This window comes from Octodon degus, unplaced genomic scaffold, assembly GCF_000260255.1.
Source record: "Octodon degus isolate 3935 unplaced genomic scaffold, OctDeg1.0 scaffold00042, whole genome shotgun sequence".
Classification (NCBI taxonomy): Eukaryota; Metazoa; Chordata; class Mammalia; order Rodentia; family Octodontidae; genus Octodon; species Octodon degus.
The window spans coordinates 3,256,204-3,269,878 of record NW_004524618.1 but is presented as its reverse complement, the minus strand read 5'-3'; the positions used below and the strand labels follow the sequence as shown (position 1 = coordinate 3,269,878).

Here is a 13,675-nt window from a genome sequence, read left to right as displayed (position 1 = left end):
TGTCTCCTGAGATTCTAGACAGCTGTCCCATCACTTAGAATTTCTTAAAATCACTGCTTCATTAGAATTCCCTGAGGCTTGCGCTTGCATTTACTGTTAGCCCCAGGGTGATTGGCTCAGAATCAGGTGCTCTCTTAATATGTTTTGAGGACTCACTCATCTGTCCCTGTAACAGTGCTGCGAGAGGAGGGTACGGTCCTAGGCCCCTTGCACAGAGGAGGACGTCCAGGTAATGGCGCCAGTTTATCAGCCAGGGCGTGATCCTGGGAAGCTTGGCCTGGGAGCCCTTGGTCCCCCATGCCATTCTCACTGCTCTGTGCAGCCTTCCGTTGCTGCCCCTCCTGGCCTGCAGTGCCCCGCAGTCTGGCTACCTTCTAGGTTTCTTGCCTGTGACCTCGGCCTGCCCAGACCCACCGGAGCCCCACAGGCTTGGCCTGGCCCCAGCCCAGCTCAGGGCTTATCCCGCGCGGTGGGCAGGCCGGAACCCGGGCGGGAGAGACAGCAGCAGCCCAGCTCCGGCTGTATTCTTGCCATGGACTCCACAGAGCCTTCCAGATGGTGACGTAACAGCCTGTGCTAATGGTCTTGGAATCCAGGCGCCAAGGGAAGGTTCTGGGGCCCCGGTGGCCTCAGAGCCCCATCTTGGGAGAGGACAGAGGCAGAACGACACAGCAGGGGGGCGCCAGCAGTAGGACAGGTGAGGGAGGATCAGAGGGCGAGGCTGTGTGGGTGCCTTGTGGGCCTGAGGGGGCCTCTCGCCCACCTCAAAGGCACTTCTGTTTTCTTTGGCCCATGGCGCCACATGCTGGGAGCTGGAGTGGGGCTGCAGTGACAGAGCCTCTGACCAGGGGAGGCCTGGCCAGGGAGGGCTGCGTCTTGCTCGTCTTAAAGGCCCCGCACACGAGCAGGCTGCAGTCCAGGTCCTCTGGCCCAGTGGGGCTGAGCCTGCGGCACGTGTGCCACAGCGCGCCCCTGGCGCCAGTGAAAGCTCTCAAAATGTCAACGTCACTGCTCTCTCTCCTCTCAAGGTCGTAGAAAGGGGCCAGCCTGGCTCCAGGCAGAAGCTGCCCTTAGGGCTCAGCCAGGTGCCCGCTGTGGTACAGCCGCAGGTCTGGCACTGGTGCTGGGTGCCCGGCCAAGCCCTTCTGGTCATCTTCCTCCTCTTGCACCTCTCCTCCTCACCATTGGCGCTCACTCACCAGCTCTGGCTCCAGCCCTGGGACAGCATGGCCTTGCCTAGATGTGCACCCTTCTCCAGGGGACACGGCTGCCCCAGAATGGAGGCGTGGTGGGCAGCAGGCCAGAGTGCTGGTTTGAGTGTGGGGAGGAAGGGCTTCCAGCCACGTGGAATCCAAGCCACCGAGACTCCAGATGGCTCCATCGCGCCCACTCCACGCCCACCTGGCCTGGGAATCCAGGAGGCCTGGGTTAGGGTTAGCAGCCCACTGGGGTGGCTGGTGTCCAACCACATGCAAGGGCCACCTGAGGCCCAGAGAGCACCTAACAGCGCTGGGTCTGTGGGGCTCCAGTGCACGTTCGCCTTATGCTGTCTCCTTGTCCCCTGGGTTTGCGCCGAGAGCCTGCAGCGGAGCGTGGGAAGCCGCCTCTGCTGGGCCTGCACAGCCGTTCACAGTGCCTCCACTGTGTGCCCTGCTGGTGCTGTTCGCAGTGGGGGTGAGGCTGGGGATGCTCCCTGCCGGAAAACACCTGGCACACACCAGGTACTCAGTTGGTACCTGCACTGTGGAAAGATCCTGGCTGTTGACCTGCCTGAGTGTCCCTGATTTGGGGCAGCCTGAGGGGTGGGCAGCCACTGAGCCACCCTCAGGGCAGTACCTTGCCCTAGTCACCCAGCAGTAATGTGATAAGGCTGGGACCCAATCTTAGCGCCCATGGGCCAGATCCAGATGAGCAGGGCCAAGGGGAAGCGAGAGCTGAGCCTGGCAGAGGCCACATCTCACATCTGGAAGGACGGGAGGGTCCTGAGGGAGCAGAGGGAGAGGGGTCTCCCTTCCCCCACACGTGCTTTGTCCTACCCTGAGCTGTGTGTGACCTTGGAGGACTTTATTAGCATCCTAATTGTGTGCAGCTGGCCTCCTTGGCCCTAATGAGCTCATTATTTTCCCTCCTTAAGGAGGCATTGTGGCCTGATCACCCTGGGGACAGCGGTAGACTGGGAGCATCCCTCACTTCCTGCCTCCCCCCTCTTGGCAAAGCAAAGGGCCCCAGCCGCTCCACTGTTCCTCCTGGCTCCTCCCCCAAGCTCCGTCCTTCTCTGAGCTCTCAGAGTCCTGGTCTGTGTGTCACTTGTCACTGGAGTCTGTCTCTTCCCCCACACCAACCACCACGCTCCCAGCTTCAGGAAGCTTCGGTTAGTCTGTGCAGGTGACCAGGCAAGTGAGTTGGCCAGCTAAGGATTAGCTGGGCCTACAGAGAGGGCGTCTGGTTCCTGGGTAGACAAGGCAGGCTGTGCGGCCTCCTTCCCCACCTGGCCCTGAGCTGCTCAGCACTCCTGAGGGTCCATTCTCCTCTCTGTGGCCACTAGACCCTTGTGAAGTGGCTGTCCCCAAAGCCCAGCAAGTAAAGCCGTCTGCAGATGATATGATGGGGAACGGCACTGTTCTCTCCAGGCCTTTGTCTCCTGGGAAGGGTTGCGTGCTGGCCTCTGGCCCTGGTGGAGGGATGGGCGGGCAGGAGATGGATCCTAGGGCCTGGGCCAGTTATTGCTCCCCCGATGGCCACAGCCTGGAGGCAGACCCCCTCCTGCAGGTCAGATGTACCCAGGGTTCTGGGTGGTGCAAATTCCAGCCAAGGGCCTGGGCCCGGGAGGTGCAACCTAAGTGGAAAGGCCTGCCCACCCGAGGGCCTGGCAGGCCAACCACTCAGCGCCACTGGCCTGGGCTAAAGGCGTGTGCTGAAGGCCACCCAGCCAGCCTGTACCCTGCGGGTTCCCGCTGTCTCCTGCTGCCACCAGCTCCGCTTCTCATTCCTGGCCTGCTCCCCTTCCACCTGGATACCAGCTGGCATCTCAGGAAGATAGTGGGCGTGCTGCCCGCCAGAGAGCAGCTGCCCACATAGACCTGGGCGTGGCTGCCTCCTCAGTCCGGGGTCGTGGATCTCCCCTCCCAGGAAGGGAGGGCTAGGGGATGAAGGAGGAAGGCGAGGCTTCCAGGGCTCAAGTGGAGCACGGACGTGCATGCGGAGGCCAGGCTGGTCCCAGGTGGCCATGGTTCTGCCTTCAGCAAAGTGTGCAGCTGCTCTCAGACCTCCATGCCATGCCTCGTGCTATCTGGTCCCCACTCCATCCTTCGTGTGGAAGGATGCGCTTCCACTTCATAGGTGAGGGGCCGGGGAGATGGCTCAGTAGAATAAGCAAGGGCCTGAGTGCAATCCCTGGTTCCGAAAAAAAAAAAAAAAAAAAAAAAAAAAAAAGGGCTTCTTTGGGGGCCAGGGATATAGCTGAGCAGCACAGCACCTGCCTGACAAGTGTGAGGTCCTGAGTTTGATTCCTGCTGCCAGAAAAGTAAAGAAAAAAAAGAGTCACTTCATAGGTAAGGAAATGGAGACTCGGGAAGGCAGAGGGCCTTTGCTGAGGCCACAGCACAAGGAAGTGGTCACAGGAAGATTCAGAGATCTTTAGCTCCTGTGTTTGAGCTTTGTGCCTTAGTTTCCTCATCAGCCAGGCTACCAGCCCCAAGCTCAGCTCTGCCCCAGAGACAAGACAGGCCTGGTGCTGAGAGTCACAAGAGAATGAGTTCTCAGAGATCAAGGCAGCTGCGAAGCAGGGGGTTGACACTGGATGCTTCCCAGTCCAGGAAGCTGGAGGAGGCTGAGGGCTGTTGGCTGTGAGACAGACTTCAAAGGGTCAGTCAGGCTGGCTTCTGTCCTTCCTCCTGTCCACATTTAAAAGTGGCCCTGGAACGTTTTGGGCAAGAAAAATTCCTAGAGATAATTCCTCTCTAGCCCCATTCCCATCATGCTTTGAGGAAAGAGCAGGTCCACTTGTGGGACAGAGCTTCCGCTCTCCTGCAGCTGCTCATGTCCACATCAGTGCACACGTGTCCACAGCAGCTCGCCACGGCCTCCAGCCCCTCATCAGCCATTCTGGGGGGGGGGGGTCCTGTGGCCACCCCTAGGGCACCGGCACTCGTAGGGATTCACCTGCCTGTGTGGCGCCCCCCCCCCCACGCCCAGGGCGCTCTCACCTGGGCCCTGGACTCTCAGACACACACAGAGCAGCACCTGTGCTCCCAGCATGCCCCCACATAACACGTGCTCAGACTGGGCCTCAGAGCTCAGGCAGAGACACATATGAACTGCCAGGACTCAGGGAAGTACACTTCCTTACCCTCATGTGTGCAACCAACATACGCTGCATTGCTTTGGCTGTGGCTGAGATGGCTCTAGAGCCAGCCTTTCTCACCTGCGGAGTGGGAGGCATGGTAACCCTGACATTATTTCCCAAGATCCATGAAGAGTGAATAAAGTGATTCGTATCAGATGGAGAGCCTGACATGGCTCCCTTGTTGGTGTACTGTGTGTGACACATGAACACACAGAACTGGCTTTGTTCCACTCACACATGTACCCGTCCACACATGGGTGTGTACATGTAGCAGCTCACCTCCACCATACTTAGACATGTACACCTGCCCACCTCCAAACCCAGGGCGCCGGTGCACACCAGTTCAGGTGTGCATTGGAGGGGAGCCTGGAAACTCTCAGCCACGCGCAGGGCTTCAGACTGTGTGCTCCTCAAGGGAGCAGTGACTGTGATTGCAGTGCAGGTTGCAGCAGTTGACATCTGGCCGGGCCCGGTCAGCAGCCATGGTGATGGCAGGCCCAGGAAGTCTACCCAGGAAGCCCTGCTGTGATCAGGCTGGCAGTCCTGGGAGATCTGCACGGAGCCAGGCTGGGTACCTCTGCATGCCCATCTGTCCATGCCCACCAGCAATTGAGCCCAGCAGAGACGTCCGCAGCCAAGTCAGTGGCTAGCTTTCTCTGCAGCCGTCATTTCCTACAGCACCAGGCGGGACCCGAGTGTGGAAGCCCTGCTTGTGTTCCCAGCAGGGTTGGTAGGGCTCACCCAGCCATGAGGACTGGCAATGTCAGCCTCAGGTTTGGGGCCATACCAGGAGGCTGGCGCCTAAACTGTTGTCTCAGGGAGAGTGACACTCACCGCCAGGTGGCCAGGTGCCTTGGCTTATGGCACAGCAGATATGAAGAAGAAAGGAGCTGGACAGCCCCCGGCACATCTGGGGGGCACAGAGACTCTCGGGTGAGCATAATGCCGCTTTGCCCACCATGCATCTCTGTCCTCCGCCCCACAGCAGGTCTTTGCCCAGCAGAGGTAGGATGCGAGGAGGGACTGGGCCTGGCCTGCCCAGTGGTGCCCTGCTGTCCACGAGGACAGGTCCATCCTCCACAGCTGGCTGCGGGAAAGGGAGGGAAGAGCCTTGAGTAGAAGGGTTCCCACCAGAGGAGTAGGGGCGAGGACACCATGCTTTCAGCAGTGAAGGCACCTAGGGCTGGGACCCTGAAGCCCTCCAGACGAGAAGTCTGTAGAAGGGAAGTTGACAGCAGACTCAGGGACTGGCCTCACAGCAGTCAGGACACCCAAGTCTGGATAAAACTGGTAGAGAAAATCCCCCAGGAAAGCAGGGTTCGAGCCTCCCAGTCTGGTGATGAAGCCATATTTTAGTGTGCCTCCACCCACCCTCTCTGCAGCGAGAGGCTACTTCCTCCCCGCCTTGGGCTCCAAAGTCGTCCTCAGCAGAAGCTAAGCAGGCAAGCCCTCTCTGTGGGCAAAAATGGCTCTCAGAGGCTGGGGAGGAGGATCACAGCAAGTTCAAGGCCAGCCTGAAATGCATAGCAAGACCTTGTCTCAAGAAACCAAAAAGAGAGGGAATAAAAGGAATCTGGATACGCGGGAGCCATTGCTGACTTGGCATTAGAACCTGGCTCTGGGGCCTGCCCCTCAGCTCAGTTCTTTAAGTGGCTGCTTCAATAAAGCAGTCAGGCTCAGGTTGCTGTGGTTCGATCCCCACAACTCAAGCCAGCCAAACCTGCCCTGAAGGCATTCGGAGCAAAAAATAGTAATAATAAAATAAAAGAACCTGGCTCTGGGTTCTAGAGAGCCTCAGCTCTCAAGCACCTCTTAAACATGACTCTGGGTTGGGAACTATGGCAACTGACCTTGGGGCCTGGGGTGCTCCCCTGGTGAGCCCCAGAAGGACTTAGAGGACTCAGTGCCCAGTACTCAGCTGTGTGGCAGCAAGCGCTTCATTGCCATTGGACTCCAGATTGGCCTCTGGTGGAGGCTTTCGTGGTTGTGCTTGATGTCGGTTAGGACTGATGAGTGAAGACTCTTGTGTCCAGTGATTGAATCCCAGCTCCCGTTGACTAAGCAGTAGCAGAATCTCCTCGGCTCATTGCACAGAGAAGGCCAGTGAGGTCTGCTGGCCTTACCACAGTAGAAGTGGCGGCACCTGGGTAGCAGGCCGGCTCACGTCCCACCTCATGTCTTCCCCGCTGCTTTACCAGTCAGCTCTCGGCCTCTGTCTCTGTGCTGTACCTGCCCGCAGTTCCTGCCCTGTGTGGGACTCAGGACTCAGGGCATCAAAGCTCCCGTACTGGTTCCTGGAAGATCCCTTGAATGTCTTTGCTTGGTCACAGAGCGGACCCTGGAGGGTTGCAGCATCCAAAAAAGTGCAGTTGGCCAGGGATGCCCATTCCGTGCTCCCGGAGGCCGGGTCCGGTGATGCAGGTCCAGTGAGGTGGGGCATTCTGTGCCTTGAGCCCAGCCTAAGTCTGATAGAATGCTGGGAACCCTGCAGAGACTGCTGGGGTTCCTGAGAGTGCACCCCGGAGGCCAAGGGAAGAGGCATCCCAAGTAGGACCCTAGCAAAGTCCATGCCCTCCCACTGCCAGCGGGACTCCCTGGGCCTCAGCCCCTGAGCCGCCAAGGCCTGGGGCCTGGGCTTCGGAGAGGACGGTGGCAAGCTTGTCCACCCTCCCAGCAGCCCCATGTGGCAGGCTCCTAAGATGCAAAGGCTGCGGCCACCCACACAGCCTTCGTTGTGTCTTCCCTGCGTAAATCTGGGGTGGGGGTGGGGGGCTCCCCAGGCTGAGTGCTGAGGAGCAGCTGCAGTTCTCCCTGCCGTGCTCCACGACTGCTCCTTTTCTGGGCTGCCTGGGCATCTGCTTTTGCTAGCCATCTCCACGAAGGGTGCCAGAGACCACCATGCATGCCATCACACCTCCCAGTCTCCCGACTTGTGGCACGCAGGGTCCTCCTGGCTCAAGACCTTTTTGACCGTGTCAGTAGCCAGTGGTCCTGCCAGCCCTGTACTCTGTGGCTGGCAGAGTCAGAAATGGCCTCTTGGGTGAATCTAATAGCCAGAGCAGCCTAGGTGCAGGCAGCGGTCGAGTGGACGCTCCTGAGGGCCAAGGACCCCCTCTTCCCAGCTGACCTGGGCCCAAAGTGAGCCCCGATGCCACTAGCCCCTAAGGGTGCCGCGTGCACATGCTGACCGTGTCAGTTCTTAGGATCCAGCCACCTGGAATCAGTGTCTTCACCTGGAAGTTGAGTGGGGGTGGGTGCCTGCTCCCCAACACCTACCAGGACTCACGCCAGGACACAGTGTCTGCTTGCTGTTATTGAAATGGCACTACCATCTGCAGTGGCCATGGGGCTGAGCCAACCTGGCCAGGGTGCCAGAGAGGACCGGAGGCCCCTGCCTGGGTGCCTGTGAGACCCAGAGCGGCCACCCCAGGGGCCCTCACGGGCTGCAAGGCCCTGTGTGGTCTGTGCACGCACACATGCCGGGCCCTTCACACGTGGGGCCTGCCGTTATTTCTGCTTCGTGTTTTAGTTTTCTCATTGAACACGTGTAAGAATGAAGGACAGCGTGTGGGGCCCTCTTCCTGGGGAGTGTGTTGATTTTTTCTGCCTGCGACTGGCCATGGGCCCCTCAAGGCTGGCCACGAGCCAGGTGTCTGCCAGGCGTCCACATGGTTTGGCTCCGTACCCTAGCCTTGGCCACTCCCTGTCCCCTTGTCCTGCTCTATCCTGCAGCCTCTTATAGCCTGTTTCCTTTGGTCCTCTCTGCAGGCTGGTGGTTTGTGAGCACCTCTGAGGAACAGGGCTGGGTTCCTGCCACCTACTTGGAGGCCCAGAATGGAACTAGGGATGACTCGGACCTCAACACCTCCAAGGCTGGGGAAGGTAAGGGACTGTGGGGTGGGGGTGGGAGGCAGGGTAGGAACACTGGGGTGGGCTCAACCCCTCTTGCGGCAGCTGTCCTACTCTTCCTCGCTAAAACTACCTGAACCTCCAGAGTGAGCTGGGCCGTCTCTTCACCCCTTCCAGTAGGGCCCACCACACTGAGGCTGACCCACAAGCTCCCTACCCACCACCCCATGCCTGTCCTGCTGGCTCCAACATGGGGCTGGCAACAAAATTCTCTTGAGGTGTGGACAGCGGGCTTTGGCCACCTTAGGCAGAGAGTGGGGAACACAGTTAGGACCCTAGAACACACCTCCCTGGAAGTCCTGGGCCCTTGTCAAGGCCCACAGAGACAGCCTTTATTGCCAGCTTTCACTGGGTTTTTGTCTGAGTGTCCTGGTGGCCACTAACCTAGCCATGAGGTCCTTGACCGGGTCTTAGGGGCTGAGATTGGCCCAGACCTGCACAGCTAGTGGCCTCCTTTGGCTCTGGCTCTGTGAGGTGCTCCTGGTCTTTCGCCCCTGGCCAGCACTGGCCTTGGCAGCCTGTCTGTAGACCGTACCCCAGCACAGGCTGCCCTGGTGCAGGAGGCTGAGCCATGTAGATTCCCAGCCCCATGCTCCTCAGGCCTTCCAAACCTCCAGCGGCCTGGCAGCAGGGACTCCTCCCCTGATGGCCAGTGGCAATGGTCCAGGTGGGTGTGTTGGACAGACAGCAGGAGGGAGGCCGTCCATAGGGCTCAGGCCTCCAGGCATTCCTCCACCCTTCTCCTGCTGCCCAGTCCAAAATAAGCAGCTTATCAAGCTCCTTGGCTGGCAGCTGGGGCCCGGCCCTTCTTCCTGGGTCAGGGCTCTGTGTCAGCCCCTGATCTGAACCAGGCCTCCACAGTGTCTCCACCTGTGGCAGGTCTCCTTCCAAAGGCCCGGCTCCACTGGGAGGGCTCCAAGTTCCCAGGGGACTGAGCCGCCTCCCAGCCCTGCTGTGTTCGCACCACGCCCCTGCCAAGGCAGAGAGCTGTGGCCCTGAGCCGGGCTGCTCTAGTTCCCCACAGTTCCAAGGCCTCCTCTACCTAAGTCCACGTTCAGAGGCCCAGGTGCTGGGCCAGGGCTTTAGACACCCTCTCCACCACCCTGGGAGGACACTGTTCTTGTCCTTGTACCTCCAGCTGTAAGGCCTACAGCTTCCAGACAGCCAGTGCCTGTCCTCTCGGCCCTGGGCCTTCCCCACCTACTGAAGTACCTGCTGTTCAGCAAGAAGGGCCACTCAGGGCCACACTCTAGGAGAGCGTGTGGCTGCAGAGGCTGCCCCGGGAAGGCAGGGCAGCGGGGTCCCGCAGACGGTGGAAGCCCTGAAGCTGAGGGCGTGAGCGGACACAGTGCGGAGGACCTAGACTCAGTAGAGTGCAGATCAGACAGAGCAGCGCAGTCTGCTCAGGGTGCGCGCGCTCACGTACACGTCTGCTGGGGTGTTGCAGCGCTTCTCATGGGACCTGTGCGCCCACAGCTGTGGCTGCACGTGGCCAGCCGTGGAGTCCAGCACCACTCCTTAGGCGTCTCCTGCGCAGATCCACAGACGGGCCTGGGTCTGGGTCCCCCAGCCCCAAGACGCTGGCCACTGTGCTGTGCCTACCATGCTCCACACCTGCAGCCTTGCGGGAGGTGTGGTCTGGAAGTCTCCTTGGCACCTTGGGGCCTGTTTCCTGTTTGTGTGGTCAGGCTAGGGCCCCCTGCCACAGAGGCCCTCTAGGAAGCTCAGGTGAACTGTCGTACATGGTTCACACTGAGACAGGCGTGCGGGTAGGAAAGGTCATTCTGTGAGGGTGGCCCCTAGTCCCACGTCAGCCCCAGCTCTGTCTTTGCAGAAAAGCCAAGTTAGCCCTGAAGCCAGCCCCACCTGGGAGGCCTCACACAGGACCTAATTAGTGTCCGCAGGTCCTTTCAGCCCCTTGTCTTGGCCCACGCCAGGGGAGGAAGTGTCACCCTATGATGGATGAGGTCACAGGCCTCACCGGGTGACAGTTTGCTGGCAGTGGGCCGGACTAGAGTCACCTCCTGGCCAGCTGGCCAGGCCACCCTCTCAGAATGGGCAGGTCACAAGGACCACTGTCCTGTGGGAGAGCAGACACTTCCCAGAAGGCTTTGTGGGTTGGTCCAGGCATGTCTGGACACTTTTTTTCTAGCCACCAAGCTCTGCCTCTTCCAGGCCTGGGCATCTGCGCAGCCTCCTCCTATGGTGCCCAGAGGTGGGACCAGCCCGTACCTTACAGCTCAGTGTCCTTTCCACCCGTCCTGGAGGTGGGATAGCAGGGCATCCCAAGCTGGCAGCTAGGCACAGTGCTACCTAGGGGCATATGGCATCCCCAGGACCAGGGCAGGGTCTACTCAGGGAGCACGGTCAAAGGAAGGGGGTCTCAGGCACAGAAAGGCCTGGCCTGCCAACAGAGATGACAGGAGGGGGCACAGAGGGACTGTGCCATCCATCTGTGTGTATCTCGTTCAGCAACCCTGTCTTTGGCCAGTGCCAGGCACAAGGATACAGAGGCTCCAGGCAAGGTCCCAGTCCCTCCAAGATGGCACTGCCAAGTGGGGACGGGCGGGAAAGCAAAGTTGAAAGACAACCCAGTGTGGGAGTTCTGCACCTGCAAGGAAGGGGCGCCAGGCTCTTGGGGACACATGTACCCTTCCCCAGGAGACACCTGGCCCATGCTGGCAAATGCACACTCACAAGTGAGTGAGTGGAGCCTGAGTGCCGTTGGGTGCCAGGCACTCCTGAGAATGGGCACCATCCAGGATCTGCGGAAATGGTGCCCTCTCCATTCCCTGCAGGCTGCAGCCAGGCTTAGGGCGTGAGGACACTTCCCATGTCCCAGGTGCAAAGACCCCACATTCTCCAGGTGACTTGCAGATGCAGGCCATACACTGACCTTTGAATGTTCCATGGTGCCAGCCATCTGTGCCAATTCCTCTGAGTATACTACCCAGCCCAGAGCAAGGGATGGCAGCTGGGAGTGGGTGCAGCTCCCTTCCCCCTCTGCCCTCACCCACCCCACCCCTCATCTCACCCTCATCTCCATTCTTTCTGCCGGTTCGTGTCGGCTGCGTGCGCCATCACCATCTCCCACTCCAGTGTCCAAGAGACGCAAGGCCTATCAGCGGCGCCTGGATCGCCGGTGGACCCTGGGCGGAATGGTCAACAGGCAGCACAGCCGAGGTGACCATGGCCACTTGCTTCTCACTGCTGCCCGTCTCCTCCTAACCCCTCCGTTCTCTCTCTGCTCTGCCTGGGGCCTCCAGACACACCTAGACGCATGCCAGGCTCTCCTCTCAGCTGCTGCCACTGGGGCCTAGGGAGGGGCTGTGCTTGGGAATCGGGGTGGCACCAGGCTCTGGCTCGGTCACGTCCTGGGCTGTGGGTTGTGGGCCTTAAGACACAACTGTGGGTCCTCCAGCAAGGAAGGCAGTCCTGAGGACAGGGAAGAAGGGGCCCTTTGGGTCTCTGAGGTAGGTCACCTTTGCCCTGGTCACTGCAGATCAAGGGGATGCAGGGCACTGCTGTCCCTGTGAGCAACCTCCTCTGTCCTTTCAGCTGCTTGGGAACTGAGTAGAGTGAAGGAATCACCCACAACTGTCCTGTCCAGCCAGCTGCACTCAAACCAGGAAGGGCAGTGCCAGCCAGACCTGCCTGCACTGATAAGGACCAGGCCCTGCCAGGAGCACCGGCCTTTGGGGCTGGAGGAAGAGCTGAGTGAAGGGGATTCCAGGGAAGCAGTAGCCGCAGGCTAATGCTGGAGCCCAGGCCTTGGCTGGCCCAGAGGCCAGGCTCTGGGCGGAGCTGGACAGAAAGGCTCTGAGTGCCCCCGGAACATCCACAGCACCCTCGCCCTGGGCCACTGGTGACTGGCTTCCCCTGTCCCACATGTACTCCTCAGGATGAGGACACAGCTGGCACGAGCGTGTCACCCCCAGGAGTATCTGTAGCAAGTCCTGGCCATCCTGGAGCACGGAGACGCCACCTATCCCTGCTTGTTTCCGAGTGACAGTGAGAGCACGTTTCAGTGTCTGAGGCAGCAGGGAGCCTGGACTCCTGGGTGGCCACAGCTCCATGCCGGCCAGGAGGAGCCCGGCTTGTCCTGCCGGGCAGAGGGCCAAGCTCTAGGAAGGGCAGCAGGCCAAGCATAGAGCAGAGGCCACCCAAAGCCAGAAGGGAGGGAACTGCTCTGGCGAGGGCTGGGCTACACAGCCTGGAGTCTCACAGCAGGGTGAAGGTGAATCTACCCCATGTGCTGAGCCCAAGCCTGACTGCAGGGCCACGTCCATGCACACAGTGACCCTCAGGCCCACGTACACGGTTCCACTGTGAGGCCACATGTAGGCCATGCCCCGGGACGTTACAGTCACATACCCGCAGCTCCTGTTCACAGTAGCTCTTGTTCTTGTGCACCTCGCAGCAGCCCTCCCGGGTGTGCGCACACACACACTTGATCCTCATGCCGCATGTACACGGGCGGTGTCTTCACAGACACACGTACCGCCTCCATCTCAGGTCCACAACCACCCCTCCATGAATCCATGCACGCCCCTAACTTGCAGCATGCGCACTCTGTTAGGTAAGAGACCTGGACAGCACAGTTTCCTGGCCTTAGCCCTGGGGCTGAGTGAAGGCAGGCAGCCAAGCAGGGCACACACACAGCTGGCTGGGCACCGCAGTGCCCTGCCAACAGCAACCTTGGGGCAGCGGGCCACAGGTCACTGAGGGGCTGCACAAGAGAGAGAGCGCAGCACTTCCTGGGGCCTCCAGTCCCCCATCCTCCAGCCACCCAGGCCTTTGCAGTCATGTGGACTGTGTGTGTCTGTCTGTCTATCTCTTTCTCTGGGGGAGGTGAGTTGTCAGAGCTGGAAAGGGAGTAGAGAGACTGCTGACAGAGGGAAAAGTCTGGAAAGAGGAGGTGCTGTGGTTTGGAGACCAGAGCAGGCCGCCTGCCCCCCACACCCTGCCCACAGCCGCCTGGCCAGCCCTCCCTAGGGCCACCTCTGTGCTTCCAGCAGCCCTGCAGGGCCCAAGGGCACAGCTGCCTTCTTCCATGCTTGCCCTGAGGCCCTGGCCCACCTGGGTGACCCTTCCGCCGTGGAGTCAGTTCCACCCTGGGTGCTGTCTTGTCTGGGCCTCCCCAAGTCCTATAGGGCCTGTGGCCCAGGTCCAGTGGAAGGTCTATCTCTGCTCATCCTTCAGCTCTCTTGTGAGCGGGGTGGCCTGAGACCCATGTGGCTGTGTCCACACCCCTGCCATCAGAGCTGACCAGACCCCCAAGGGACAAGGGGAAGAAGTGATTTGACTACCCAGCCATGCCACGGAGCAGGGCCTTGAATTCCTCTTCCCTGGAGCCCACAGTGAGTGGGGCAGGACAGTGCTCTCCCCGATGCCCCGGCAAGTTCCAGAGAGTATGGTCCC

The 13,675-nt window shown here is 60.2% G+C and overlaps 1 protein-coding gene across 2 annotated transcripts in view; it reads left to right on the top strand.

The window, feature by feature from the left end:
- Sh3pxd2a (SH3 and PX domains 2A) overlaps nt 1-13,675 on the top strand; it is a 200,343-nt gene that overhangs the window by 166,844 nt on the left and 19,824 nt on the right. For both annotated transcript variants that reach the window (XM_023715639.1, XM_004631506.2), the window contains 2 exons: nt 8,114-8,227; nt 11,354-11,437. In XM_023715639.1, coding sequence (XP_023571407.1) covers nt 8,114-8,227; nt 11,354-11,437 — 198 coding nt within the window. The remainder of the gene's footprint in view (nt 1-8,113; nt 8,228-11,353; nt 11,438-13,675) is intronic.